This window comes from Metopolophium dirhodum, chromosome 6 (genome assembly GCF_019925205.1).
Source record: "Metopolophium dirhodum isolate CAU chromosome 6, ASM1992520v1, whole genome shotgun sequence".
Taxonomy (NCBI): Eukaryota; Metazoa; Arthropoda; class Insecta; order Hemiptera; family Aphididae; genus Metopolophium; species Metopolophium dirhodum.
The window spans coordinates 16,356,157-16,369,914 of NC_083565.1; the positions used below are offsets into that span (position 1 = coordinate 16,356,157).

The 13,758-nt window shown below is 27.9% G+C and overlaps 1 protein-coding gene across 6 annotated transcripts in view; it reads left to right on the forward strand.

The window, feature by feature from the left end:
• The first annotated feature begins 8,339 nt into the window (after positions 1-8,339).
• Positions 8,340-13,758, forward strand: part of LOC132947246 (serine/arginine repetitive matrix protein 1-like) — a 33,146-nt gene continuing 27,727 nt past the window's right edge. For 2 of the 6 annotated variants that reach the window (XM_061017492.1, XM_061017495.1), the window contains exons 1-4: positions 8,340-8,567; positions 9,015-9,195; positions 12,707-12,805; positions 12,882-13,052. In XM_061017492.1, the coding sequence (XP_060873475.1) occupies positions 9,071-9,195; positions 12,707-12,805; positions 12,882-13,052 (395 nt within the window). In that variant the 5' untranslated portion in view covers positions 8,340-8,567; positions 9,015-9,070. The other 4 variants (XM_061017496.1, XM_061017494.1, XM_061017493.1 and 1 more) reach the window with 4 other exon arrangements.

Sequence of the window (13,758 nt, forward strand, 5' to 3'; positions counted from 1 at the left end):
TGGTTGTACATTGTAATATAATATAATAGGTTAGTGACATACATAAAGTGTTTGTGTTGTGTTTTTTTACCACCTCAATCCAAACCGGGTACACTACGACCGGACCACGATCAACCAGAATTCAACTATAATATCTACGTAAGAGCCTAGCATTAATTTTCAAGCTTTTTTGCCCAATGAATAACATTTTATTGACATTTATAGAAAAAAAAACTAAACCAATTAAAACTGAAAATGTCAATACACAGTTCAAAACAAGTTAAAATATTTTGAAAATTTCATCAAGTATAGAAAATGATAAAACATATAGTTACATTTAAAGTTTTTGAATAACAACATATAATAAGAAAACTGTTCCAAGAGAAATCGAGTGAATATCTAATGTTGTGAAAATTGGTTTTGCAAAAAACTACCATTTTTTCCCAACGCTTTCTAAAAAAATGCTTTTATAAATATTTGGTGAAGATTTCAAGAGTCTACGCCCCTAATTTGTTTTTGAATTAAAACAAAATATCAAAAAACCGATGGATGAAAATTCATTAATTTACCAGTAAAAACCAATATTGTAAAAATTTTACATTCAAACGCTCATAAAAAATCAATGTAACGTTCCAGTAAACATATTTTTTAATTTTTTCCACCAACAACTTACGAGTAACCTTGTATGACATTCTCAATTTTGTTGACCAAGCGACGTTTTTTTTATCGACATTAATTTAAAAAAAAATTAATAATACTTGAAAATTGCATATTTTATCAACATGAGGATGAGACAAAATATTTTGAAAATGTTATGGAATATAGAAAATGCTAATATTATCATTCAGTGAAAATGCCATACATCTGCGGTAATTTTTTTAGAGTTACCTTAGATTTTGACCTCCCGAAGCATCAACTTTAGATTCACTTTCCCACCGGAAAAAATATTGAAGTTGAAAACCTAAGTATTATTTCAAGTTTCAACTACTTATCGTCCTATGTTGTCAGTACAGACAAAAGAAATAAAAACTACAAAAAAAGAGACACATCTTTGTAAAATCAATATAGGTACATTCAACGTTCCGCTCAGAATTTAAAATAGTAAAGGCCGGATTACTATTCAAAATAGAAGATGTATTTAACATAAATAACATAATGATTTTTTTAAAAGGTATTGCATATAATTTTAATTTGTAAATGTAAATATTATACCTTTATTTTCTAATTTATATACCAAATTCTTTATATTTAATATTTATACAACTTTTTAAAAGATAAAACTGTATATAATTTTGATTCAAATAAAATAAAATTATCGATATTTTTTTAATTTCTATATCAACTACATAATCGATATTTTTGTAATCGCTATATATTTTGCTCCTTTTAATTGGTTATTTTGGTTTCGATTTTATAAATGTCACAGTAATAGTTTCACGATTTTTACCGGATACCTACCATAATATACCCGTTAAGTATATTATTATATATTAAAAAGATTACAAATTAGTAAGCAGATAGGTACTTACAGATGTAAGGGGTTTGCTAAATAAATATATGTAGCTGTGCTTTGTTGGCCCGGGACATATAATTTTCCGATCAATACAGCGAAATTTGAAGAGAGGCGACGACCTAAGTTGGTCGGTCGTTTGACTCGTATAGTGACTGTGGGGTGTTTACGGGGTGACAGACGAAAAGCAGGGAGTGACGCCTGTATTTCTGCAAGATAAGAGTCAAGAATTTCTTATTTTATTTTTAAATTTGACTTCTAAGAATTATACAGCTATTTTTTTATTGTGAATTAGGAAAAAGCTCTTATGCATGTATAATACTATAATGTGTATGCAATATTGTAATATTATGTATTATACATATTACATTACCTAACCTAACCTATAATAATTAATAGGTACTTTATTTTAAAAGTAAAACAAACGTGGGTATGTGAATGGTCGCTCCGCTGTATAGTAGGTTACATGTGGGTCACTGTATAATAGATGGTTTTAAATTTAAATTTATATTATATTATTATATTATAATATCATTGTATACAAAATACGATTCTGAGCAGTAACGGTTTGTCAGTGTGGATAATATTTTATATAATATTTATTTTGTTATATACTTACCTATTATTAATACGATAGCCAGTGAGTTGAATTAATATTATATAATTATAACAAAATAACTTAAATCGTTATTATTGGTTATTTAATATGTGATTTCGTCCAAATTTGAACATGAAATGTACGTGAAACCTTGTTTTAAGTTTTCAATTCTTATCTATAAAAGTTGAATATTTTATAAATTTTTAACTACAAAATCATTTTTTAATTTTTTAAATGTTGTCAAAAGTCGAACTTAAAATGCGTATAAAAAAAAATTGTGACTAAGGATTTTAAAAATTTTCAAACGCCATTGTAACAATATATTAGGAGCCTTGTATTAAATGTTCAAGCTTTTTTACCCAACAAATAAAATTTTATTGACAATCATAGGAAAAAAAACTTCAAAAATTGGAAACTGAAAATGTTCGTAAACAGTTTATATAACAGTTTTTTTTTTTATAGTTATTTTATGATCAAATTTGGACGAAAATGGATATTAAATAACCAAGAATAACGATTTCTGTTATTTTGTTATAATTTTATAATATTAATTCAACTTACCGGCTACCGTATTACTAATAAGTAATACTGTAATAAGTAACAATGTAATTATAATGTAAAACTAGGATATCTGACAAACCGTATCCGCTTAGATTCGTTTTTCGTATACAATAATATTATATCATTGAATTCAAATTTAATACCCAATTACCATCAATTTTAGAGAACCTCTTGTAACTTACTGTACAGCAGAGCGACATACACCTACCCGATTTTTTAAATTAATGTCAATAAAAATGTTTTCCTTCGGTAAAAAAAATTGAAAATGTTATACACAAGGTTTCTCATAAAATTATGTTATGGATGGAAATATAAAAAAAAAATTGAACGTAAATCTAAAACGCCTGGTCACACGATATGAAATCCTGTTTTGACTATGGTGCGGTAAGATTACAGTCGAGCGGGGATGGTATCATGAACAATATTTTTTAACGCTGCCATAGCGGTCAGCAGAGCAGCCCATGTCGGCTGTAAATTGTAATTTTTCTTGTCGTTTCAGATTTTTGATATCTTTTATTTTATATTTTATATGATTTTTTTAAAAATTTTGAAAATGTTGAAAATTTCAAATGCAAATATAATCGGTTTGAAAAAAAATTAAAATATCTGGAACTTTAAAATCTAGAAGAGCTTCTCACGTTTATTTTGGTGAAAGAATTATGTTTCTACGACTAACGAGGGCTGAGGTAAACTGGAAGTACGAAAGCATATTTTTACTGCCAAATTTTGTTACCAAAACGGCCTCTTAATTCATTAGTTTAAGTTAGGTATCCGTATCACTAAGTATGAAATTTAAAAAGCAACAATTAAAGAATTTGAAACAACGTATTTGAGAAGTCAATGTTTTTTAAAAATCATTTTATAAAACCTATAAGCGATAAAGAAAAAAAACCATTTTATCTATTCGTATTAGTTTTAATATTAACTTTTCAGAAGATGGATTTTTAAATACTTTGTATGGGTAGTATTATCCAAGTATTACCCAGTGGCGTATTTAGGAATTTTGCTAGGGAAGGATGAAATATATAATAATAGGTACACCCATAAATACGTACATAATATACATTTTTAAAATCCTCTAACTTGATGAGGTTAGTGTGGGGATCAAGGCGAAATAAGAATTAACACAAATTGTATAGAACTTAATAGCATTTATTATAAATTCATACTAACGCCAATCCAGGGTTGAATACGATAAACAAAAAAAATTGTTATAATACAAAATCCCGTTTTCTATTTTTTTTTTGGAAGCTCAGTTCATCGATAACCTCATCTGGCATGATTATTGTATTGACCGGTGACATGCCAATAAAGCCAACACATTAAGGGCCGTTCTTACAATGTCCGGTAAAGTGTCGGTTAACGCTAACCGACTGATAACAGATTTTATTACCGGCAGAATTCGGCCGGTTAAGTGTCGATTAACTTTAACCGGACATTGTAAGAACGGCCCTAAGGGCCCGTATTACAATAGTTAAACTAATGTTAAACCGCGGAATTCGACCGGTAAAACCAGTGGGTTAAGCGTAACCGAGGTTTAAACTATGATTGTAAAACGGGCAGTGTTGGGAAAAGATAACCAAAAAATCATCTGGATAAGATAACAGATAATTCATTCAAAATTTATCTAGATAAGATAAAATATAACATCATTTTTTTTTATCTAGATGAAAAAATAGATATTTTTTTAAAAAATTATATTATAAATAATGTAATTTATTAGTAATTACTAATTAGATAAGATCTATTAATTAATAAATGCTTAATGTCATTTTTCAACTAAAATAATATACAATTTAAATATTTAATACAATTTGAATAAAAATAAAATAAAACTGACAATATTTCAGTAAACATTTCTTTTTTAACTATAATAATATTGGAATTTGGAATCACTACTCGGTTTTCGTAAATTATTGACTATTTCAGTATTAAAAAATATTCTTATTATTATATTATTTATCTAGATAAATTACCACCGATAACCATTACATTAATCTAGATGAGATAATTAGATGATTTAATTATTTTTATCTAGATAAGACAATTAAAGAAATAATTTTATCTAGATGATTCCCAACAGTGGTCCTAAGTAGGTTCTAATAAACAAAGTATATAATATATACTTTGTTTAGGTTAGGTTATATAATATTATTATATAATAATTACTACGTAATTTATAGTTATTATCTAATACTAGATAGGAAAATTGATAAAATATTTACTTCTGTCAATTATTAGGTAAGACTATTAAGTCTTAATACTTAATACTTAATAAAAATTTGAAAAACATCGTTACGGTGTAGCAGTTGATACAGGTAAAATACAAAATATTTTCAAGAGTTCATGAATATTTGGATACAACTCTTTATCACAAACATCTAAACTCTAAAGCATGTAACCCAGAGGTGAATACATTTTTTTCAGTCACTAAAAATAAACCCACGCCCTATGGTAAATCTACAGTCTTCATGATAATTTTGTTTTATTTACCGAATATTTATTGGGTTTATTATAAACACTCATGCATGAAAAAATTCGCAGAAAATTAAAAAATACAGTACACCATACTACCATAGAGGTATATGTTTTTGTTGTCCAATAGTCACATATATGCCGTGAACGACTAGTGGCGGATAGTATATCAGAGCGGTAAAATTACCACGGCTAGAACATTTAGAAAACAGAGATACTTAAAAGTAATATCATATTGAGAAATACAGAAAATAAGAAAAATTCACTTAACAAGAAAAATGTCAAGGGGTGCCCGTAAATACACCACTTGTATTATCATTAAACATTTTAATGCTTATTTTTCTATTTATAATTTGAGTTATATTAGATGTAAGAACGTTTTTTGGTTATAAATATTGTTTTATATTTTAAACTTTTAAGGGACCAATTATTGGCAATTGTCCGCGTATAAAATTATGACGGGGACAAATTCTCAGCATACGGCGACTTTTCGCGGGGACCAACAGTCCTAGATCTCATAAAATATATTATATTACTCACAATTTTGAAGTTTGTATGATAGTTCATCCACCCAATATTATTATTATTGCTAACATAGTATAATATTGTGACAAAAGTAAAATTATAATGTCAATGTCAGTTGTCATCCCTCGATAAAAAAACGGTATATGCCTATATTGCTTACAATATGTTGAGTGAAAATCACATAACCATAACACAGTATCTACGATTTGAATCATAATAATTAATGATATGTATAAATTATATAACTTTTATATTTACTTTGCGCAGCTAAGTTAACTATTAAATTACGTTATTTTTCATTCAAAATAACAAATAAGTAATAACAATGAGATAGGTATTGAGAAATACATATGATACACAATTCACGGTTCTAATAATTGATAAGAAATCGGAACTTCACCTTTATCATTATAAGGCTATATTTCTTTATTGACATAAACTATACAAATTAATTATTTCCATTAAGTGCAGCCACTGAGTCACCGTATACAATTTAATGAAATAAATCTGGTATATCAGTCATCCCCATTTACGGTACTGTAATACTGTATCATCAGTTATCAGTTTATCACCATAGAGTAATATATTATACTTATATGAGATATTGTCAAATAGATTATCAAACCAAAAACACTTCGTTATAACTTATAACTCGGTGTAAAAAAAATTCATGTAGTGGCATTACTTAGGTGGATTGAGATGGATAAGATTATACTATACTACTATAGATCATGAAACCTAGAATACCGATTAAGGAATTAGGAAACCAATAAATTACCAAACTCGTACGGCCGCCCGCATAAAAAAACGTACCGAAATGACTCGCACGATTAAACGGCCACAGGCTGCGCTGCGTACGTTGGGGTTGCTACTTCAACGTCTTCAACCCGTGTAGCATAGGAATTATTAATATTTTTGCGTTTTTTTTTGAAAATATAAGGATTATTTTGAACCATGACCCTCTTTAGATTTTGTAGCTTGTACGATTACGCATTTATACATGTGCATAATGTGTATATTTCATAAATATTATTTTTATTTCTGTGTAAATAATTAAATTATACAAACTGTTAACACTATATTATCTATAGTCGGTGACACGAAAACTGGCGGCCGATTTTAGCTGTAGAGAATCGGAGACGCGGAGTTTGGTCCATAGACCTATAAACTAATGGACAGCGCTTAGAGAGAGAAGTCAGGGGTACGATATAGATGATCGAGTGAGAAAAGAAAAAAAGTAGTAAAATGTATACAGCTCCTTTATGTTTTCTCAGTTATATGGTTATATGATCACTTAGCATTGATGGCAGGGCGGAGTGGGATGTCGGATGCGCAGTCATTAGCTTATACTGTTTATAGGTCTATAGTTTGGTCTCCTTATTCTAGAGAGTTTTCACTTTTCACGGTCTTAGATAATCTAGTCTTCATGTTATAGATATATTCTTATCTATCTTATTGCATTTAGAAATGATTATTGATTAAGGCATTAAGCGTTTAAAAGACGTGATATACCTAATATGGAAACTATTGGAAACTAATAAGTAAAATGTCATATTGTAATATTACAAATACCTATGACGACATATTAGACTAATTCATAATTGTGAAGTTAAACTGTTGAATTGACGGGACGCTAAGCCCCTCAAAGTCCCCCCTCCCCAATTGCGCCTGTAGCTAAAGAGCTAATCCTGAATAATATTATTATTATTTTTTTTTCAATAATGCAATTAATGGAATTTTTAAGTAGGTAGGTACTTACATTTTCAAATTCTTGATATTTGTTTTTACTTTTTAAGTAGTGTCCTATGTAGATAACTACTTTTGATTTTTCTATAAGAATCCCCATTTTCTTTTATGAATTAATAAATGGTTAGTTTTTCAGAAAATTTTGATGATATCAAAATCCCAATTTGAACAAGTAGTTTATGATTTATTTAACTTTGTGTACTATAATAGATCAGTAATAATTGAGTTATGGTGATTATAAGGATTTGAAAATATTAATAATTAGGTAATATAATATTAATCTATCAACATTTATAATTTTAATAATGGTCCAAGTTAAATAAAATATAATAGATCCAATATTATTATCCATATCTATTTTACATTTTTGTAAAACCATTTTTTAGGACTATTATCTCTAGTATAAATATTTAAATGACTGAGAACCTACTCGTTAGAATTTTGAATAAGATTCAATAATCATCAAAACGTTCATAATAATTATCCACTATTAATAAATAATTAAAGTGCAATAAAAAAGAGGGTTTTTATTAGAAATTCAGAAGTTTATATCGCTATAGGAAACTTCTTAAGCAGTACCATTCTACCATGATGGACCTTCTACTAATAGACAACGGCACGCAACTATCAATGTTTTTTTAACAGGGTGGCACGGTTTATGAGTTATACAAACAATTTCAAGAATTTAAAAATATGATGTTTCCAATAAAGTGATTCTAAAAATCTAAATTTGAATTAACTAATTATTTAAAGAAAAAATAGGAATGAGAGCATGCTTGTGAATCACTCTGCATAGTGCATTCGTCATTTTAGCAAGAGACAATACTGTGCACGACATAATGTCGCGCGGGGAAAGTGTTTCACACGACATATTGTCTATAGTCTACCAATTACCAAAAGCAACATCAATAACTTCTGCGCACAGCGTGACCGGGGTTCATGGCACGTCACGCAGACACGCTGCGCGGAGTGTTCCCACTTCCACAACACACGTCAGGCAAATGCTGCTGCCTGGTGCCCTGAATGGCTGAATGCCTGATTTTTGATAATCAATATGGCGTCATTTCATTTGTTGTCCAGTGCTCATAGCTGCAACAAGTCGCGTGTGGTTGTAGTTTAACTTAGGCTATAGATCGTCGTTGTCCGGCGTTTCGCGTTTCAAAAAAAAATTACGTGAGTTCAGAATAATGTTACATTTTTGTTCGTTCGTTTTATCGTAGTATTTATATTTGCATTATGGTGATCGATTTTGGATGGTGTCCGATCAGTTGTTTTAATTGTTTCGAAAATGAAATTGATACATCGGTATCGGATCGCGTTCCAATTACTACCCTATATACTTCCATGATTATTATTTATTGTAATAATAATTTTAAAACATAAACAATGTTCAATTGTACCATTTATTCATTTTATTCGGTTGTTTGTTAATACTGTTCAAAAATGTGTACCTATTTCTACGATTGCTTAATGCTAATCACTTGTCGCGCATAGAAATTGTATAATGTGGTCAGCGAATTAATGTTATAAAAATTTACATAAATAATCATTTAGCTCTGTAGCTACTTGGTTAACACTGACTTCATTATTGTCATGTGTCTTATCACGTTTTCCTTTTAGATTATTGTGTGCGATTTATGTGAATTTGATTTGTGATCGATACAAAATATTGGAGGATGCCTAAACGAGGAAAAGAACCAAGACCATCAAGTCGTCATTCTGGTGGTCGTTTTTCACCACCACCACAACCACCACGACAACCTAGAAATGATTATCAAATTGCAGGATCTTCACGTTCAACGTAAATATTGAAAATACTCATACTTTTTTTATTTAATTTTTATTATTTTTGCTTCAAGTATCTATAGTTAATTTTACTTATTTACCCCACATATTTAACAATAATGTTACATAAAAAATTGTAGAATTTGTTTTGTACCTACTTATTTTAGGGTATAGAATTGATTTTATAATTTATTTTTTTGTTTTGTTTTATTAAATAATCTTGTACTCCAATTTATAAAAATATGTTCTATTTGGGAAATTCCCTACTCTCACAGCTCAAAAGTCACTTATAAGAAATACCTTGTATGTATCAAAATTTGTGTAGATACCTATTTGTGATTTATTTATTTATTATTTAAAATTAAATCCCCAGTCTTAAAAATGTAGTCAATGTTTTTGTGTCTAAACCAATGTTGTTCCGCGAGACATTGGATGGTGGTCCGTGAGACGTTATAATAAAATATATACTAATTTGATGTACATTTTTTATAGTAGTAATTTGCATTAAATTGTTTATAGTTTTAAACTTTTCACAATATTGATCTATTATAAACATTATTATAAGCTATAAGGAATTTCATTGTTTTTTGTTTATTTATAAACTCTAAATTCTAAAATGTATGAAATTCAAATAAAATGATTCGTGTTTATAAGAAAAATAAGGTCTAAAATGTATGTGGTCCGCGACACATCGAAAGTTCTCTTAGTGGTCCATAGTGTCAAAAAGTTGGGAACCACTGGTCTAAAGTAATCATTTAATTTGGAATTCACAATGTATAGGAAAATTTTAAAAACCTCTATATAGGTGCAAATTAATTTATGACTGATAATATAATAATACATATTATGTAATATCAAATATGTGTAAAGATAAAATTGAATGAAATATCAACTTTTAGCATTGCATGTTTAGATGTTGTAAATTAATTTTATACCAATATAAATATCTAGAATATCTTGTATTTCTTTGATGAAGATTTTATTCAAATATCAGACTACATTTTATTTTTATTTTATTTTGTAATACTAATATTTCTTACAAGTCAAGTTTTTTTCTTTCTTAATAATTTTTTTAAATTAGTTATTGGTAATTACTGTCATTAGTTTACAATAACTAAAATTGATGGCTAGTAATTATTAGTAGATGGCATGCAGTCTTGTTAAGGCTAATTTTAAAATGTATTTATTTAACAAAATATTTACTTGGTGTCATTTTTATTTGAAATAAGTACCTATTTTTATACTTTCTGAAGTATGTATTTGAATATAAATACAAATACTTTTTTTTTTGTTTAATACATTAGATATTGAAATATTTGTACGTTAATCACAAATAAATGGGTACCTACTTCAACTTAAATAGTTAATACATACCTAGGTACTTTAATAGTTTCAAGAATTTCAGATTTCCCATATTAAACTGTTGTTTTTAGTTAATCAGTTGCTAGGTAAATATAAATTTTAGCTATTCAGTCATCTGCTTACTTGATAAAATCTTACTGATTCTTACCACTATTATAAATTATTATTTTAGTAACAAAATTTAAAACAGTATAGTTAATAAATACAAAAATATTATTCATCGAAATACAATGGTAAAATGAAAAAAAGAGTATTTGAGTAATTAAAAATATTTATAGCATAATAGAGTGTGGGCTCTGAGATTGCCCATTGGTAATACCGCAATACACATAGTTTTTTTTATTAATGTCATATTTTTGAGATCTTGATACCAACATTGCTTCAGTTGCCTCTTTAGGAGATTACTGGATATATTTTCAGATCCCATCAATGCTATCCCTTCAAGTAGTGGATTTGCGATGGGAGGAAGGAGTAGCCAGTTTTAAGTGTCGATAATTGGAGTTTACTATAGCTATGTCGGAGACTGGAGGTATATTGAGTACAATATTGATAGATCACAATTTTGGTTGTGAGTAACCTATGAGTATCCTATTCAACCCTTGAGATTTTATTTAGTTTACTGGTGATTGCCTGCACAATATACTGTATAATATTGAATAAAGTATATTAATTAAAACATATATAAACTGTATAATGTTATAATGCTGTTGTTGGTGGTGTATCTATCTCATCCTGCTGGAAATTGGGAATAGGAAAAATTGAGGTGTCGTACTAACTGTATAGTTTCTTATACTAATCTAGTTGACTATATAAAATAAACAATAAATAACTGTTGTGTGCATTGGAAAAAATAAGGGCGGAGGTCTTGGTTGGGGACTTTTTACTTTTTGGTGCTCCCCTTTTTTTGTTTTTTTTGTAAACTTTGTAATTTTTTTGATAAAATCAAAATTTGCACTCAAACCAGATTCAAAGTTTAAGCTAACCAACGTTTTCAGTTAATATTTTTATTTTTAAATACCCATCATGTTACGTTTTTGTGTTACTTGAAGTGTTGTGCACTGGCAACATCGCTTAATTCACAATTAGTTATACAGCGTTCAATGTTCTCATAGAGAAATTGTTTATTTGCACTTTTTTTTTGAAATTAATAATTTGAAAAAGACCATTTATTTTGCTAAACTTAATTTTGAACACGGGGATTAAGGCAATCATTAATAAATTAGGTACATGTTTTTTTTGAACAATTCTAGTTAAGCTCAAGTTAATTTTTTTTTAAAATTATATATATGCAGGATACATACTCTCACTAGGGCAATTAAAAACAATGATATTTTTCGGTTTGCTAGGCAATACCACCACAAGTAGCACCGTAAGTTTAAATAATAAATAATAATTAACACACAACATAATAATAATGAGATAATGATTAGTACATAACACACATAATGTTTACTAATTTCTAAGTGATGTACTCAGAAACTCAGTTAGAGCCTCGAATTCTGACTTCATTATCGTATTCAGAATACCAAACTTCAAATGTTCAAAAAAAAAAAAAGGTGTCCCTTAATGTAGAAATGTATCCTTGATTGAACTTAACTCACCCAGTACCATCATTATACAATGATGATACCATAAAGTTGGTATGCATGTGAAATGTATCGGCTTAAATTATAAGTTAATAACAATTATAATATATGATAATTATAACATAAATTCAATGTTTTTGACAAAAACTAGTCCAACTTACCAATATTTCTAATAGAAAAATAAATTACTAATATAAATAAATGATTAAATAATTGAATTATTTCCAAAAGGTCTAAGATTGCTCAAAATTAAAAAAAATTAATATTATTATTTTGTATATTTTAAAACAGACATTTTGTTTATTATGTATTATTTATTATTGACATTTTTATTTTTTATTTTGTTTAATATTATCAGTTGGATATTGTTATTATTTTACTTTGACACCAAGCCATTGAAAGTGCGTTGACAACTGAATGATTATGTTTTTAAAACTGAGTTGAGCTTAACACAACCTAAAAACTTATGTCTTATTACATTTGTAATAATTACTATTGAAATTTATTTCATCATTAAAAAGTTATTAAAAAAAATATTTACTGATCAATATCATATTTTAAATATCATTGATTGTATAGGTGTGATTCTAGTTCTGGAAGAAGATCACCTCATATCAAAGATAATATCAAAAAATCTAATGGAATTGTACATCCTGGAAATACTCCCAGAATACTTATGTTAGTACTTAGTAAATTATTTTAAACATTTAGGGGTTTATGTTTACACTAAACTTAATATTGTGTGTCACTTTAGGAGAGTAGTTAATAGTCCAATCATATTAACTGATGATGATGATGATGATGACAATGTATATAAGAATTTAGATACTTCTGTGAATATATTTCGAGAAAATGGAAATAAATTGAAACCTGACACAGGCGAAGGTGCAAGTATTGTGAAACATTTCGTACCTTCTGCTGATAGGTATGGTTTACATATGATAATATTGTGTGTAAAATGAATGTTTAATATCTTAAATTAAATACTAAAATCATAAATAAAATTTAGTAAAATTAAATTTGATATAGGTATCCCACCAAAATAAATAAAACTAATGAATTATTATAAAATAAAAACCTAAATATTATTTTTATACTTATTTAAGTAAAGCATCTTAAATACAACATACAAATTCAAGCAAGTAGTATCACTCTGTTAATCATTTTTTTATAAATGATTACAGTGGCGGCTTGTGGTATGGTGCACAGGAGCACGTGAACCACCCAAAAAATAAAAAATTATTAGATTCTTATGGTAACCTATAATAATTGATTATTATGTACATGGTTTGTAATAAAAAAAAAAGTTTTCGGAGTTTTTCGTGTAAAGAAGTGTGTCTATAAACAATTACATAATTGGCGAAGCACAAATTGTTTGTGCTCCGGACGGCCATGTAAATATTAGCTACATGCCTCAACACGTTGGTTAGTAATATATAGTAGTTCGGAGCACATTTAATGTGTGCACCGAACCTATTTTAATAGTGTCGCAATGTTGCGTCATTTGTTGAAACGATAACACTGTACATTATCCATTAATTACGTTATTGCGTTACATTATTTTGATATGCACCTATAACAAAATTAATATTTTTACCATCTTACATAGGTATCTTATACATTTCTTGTGC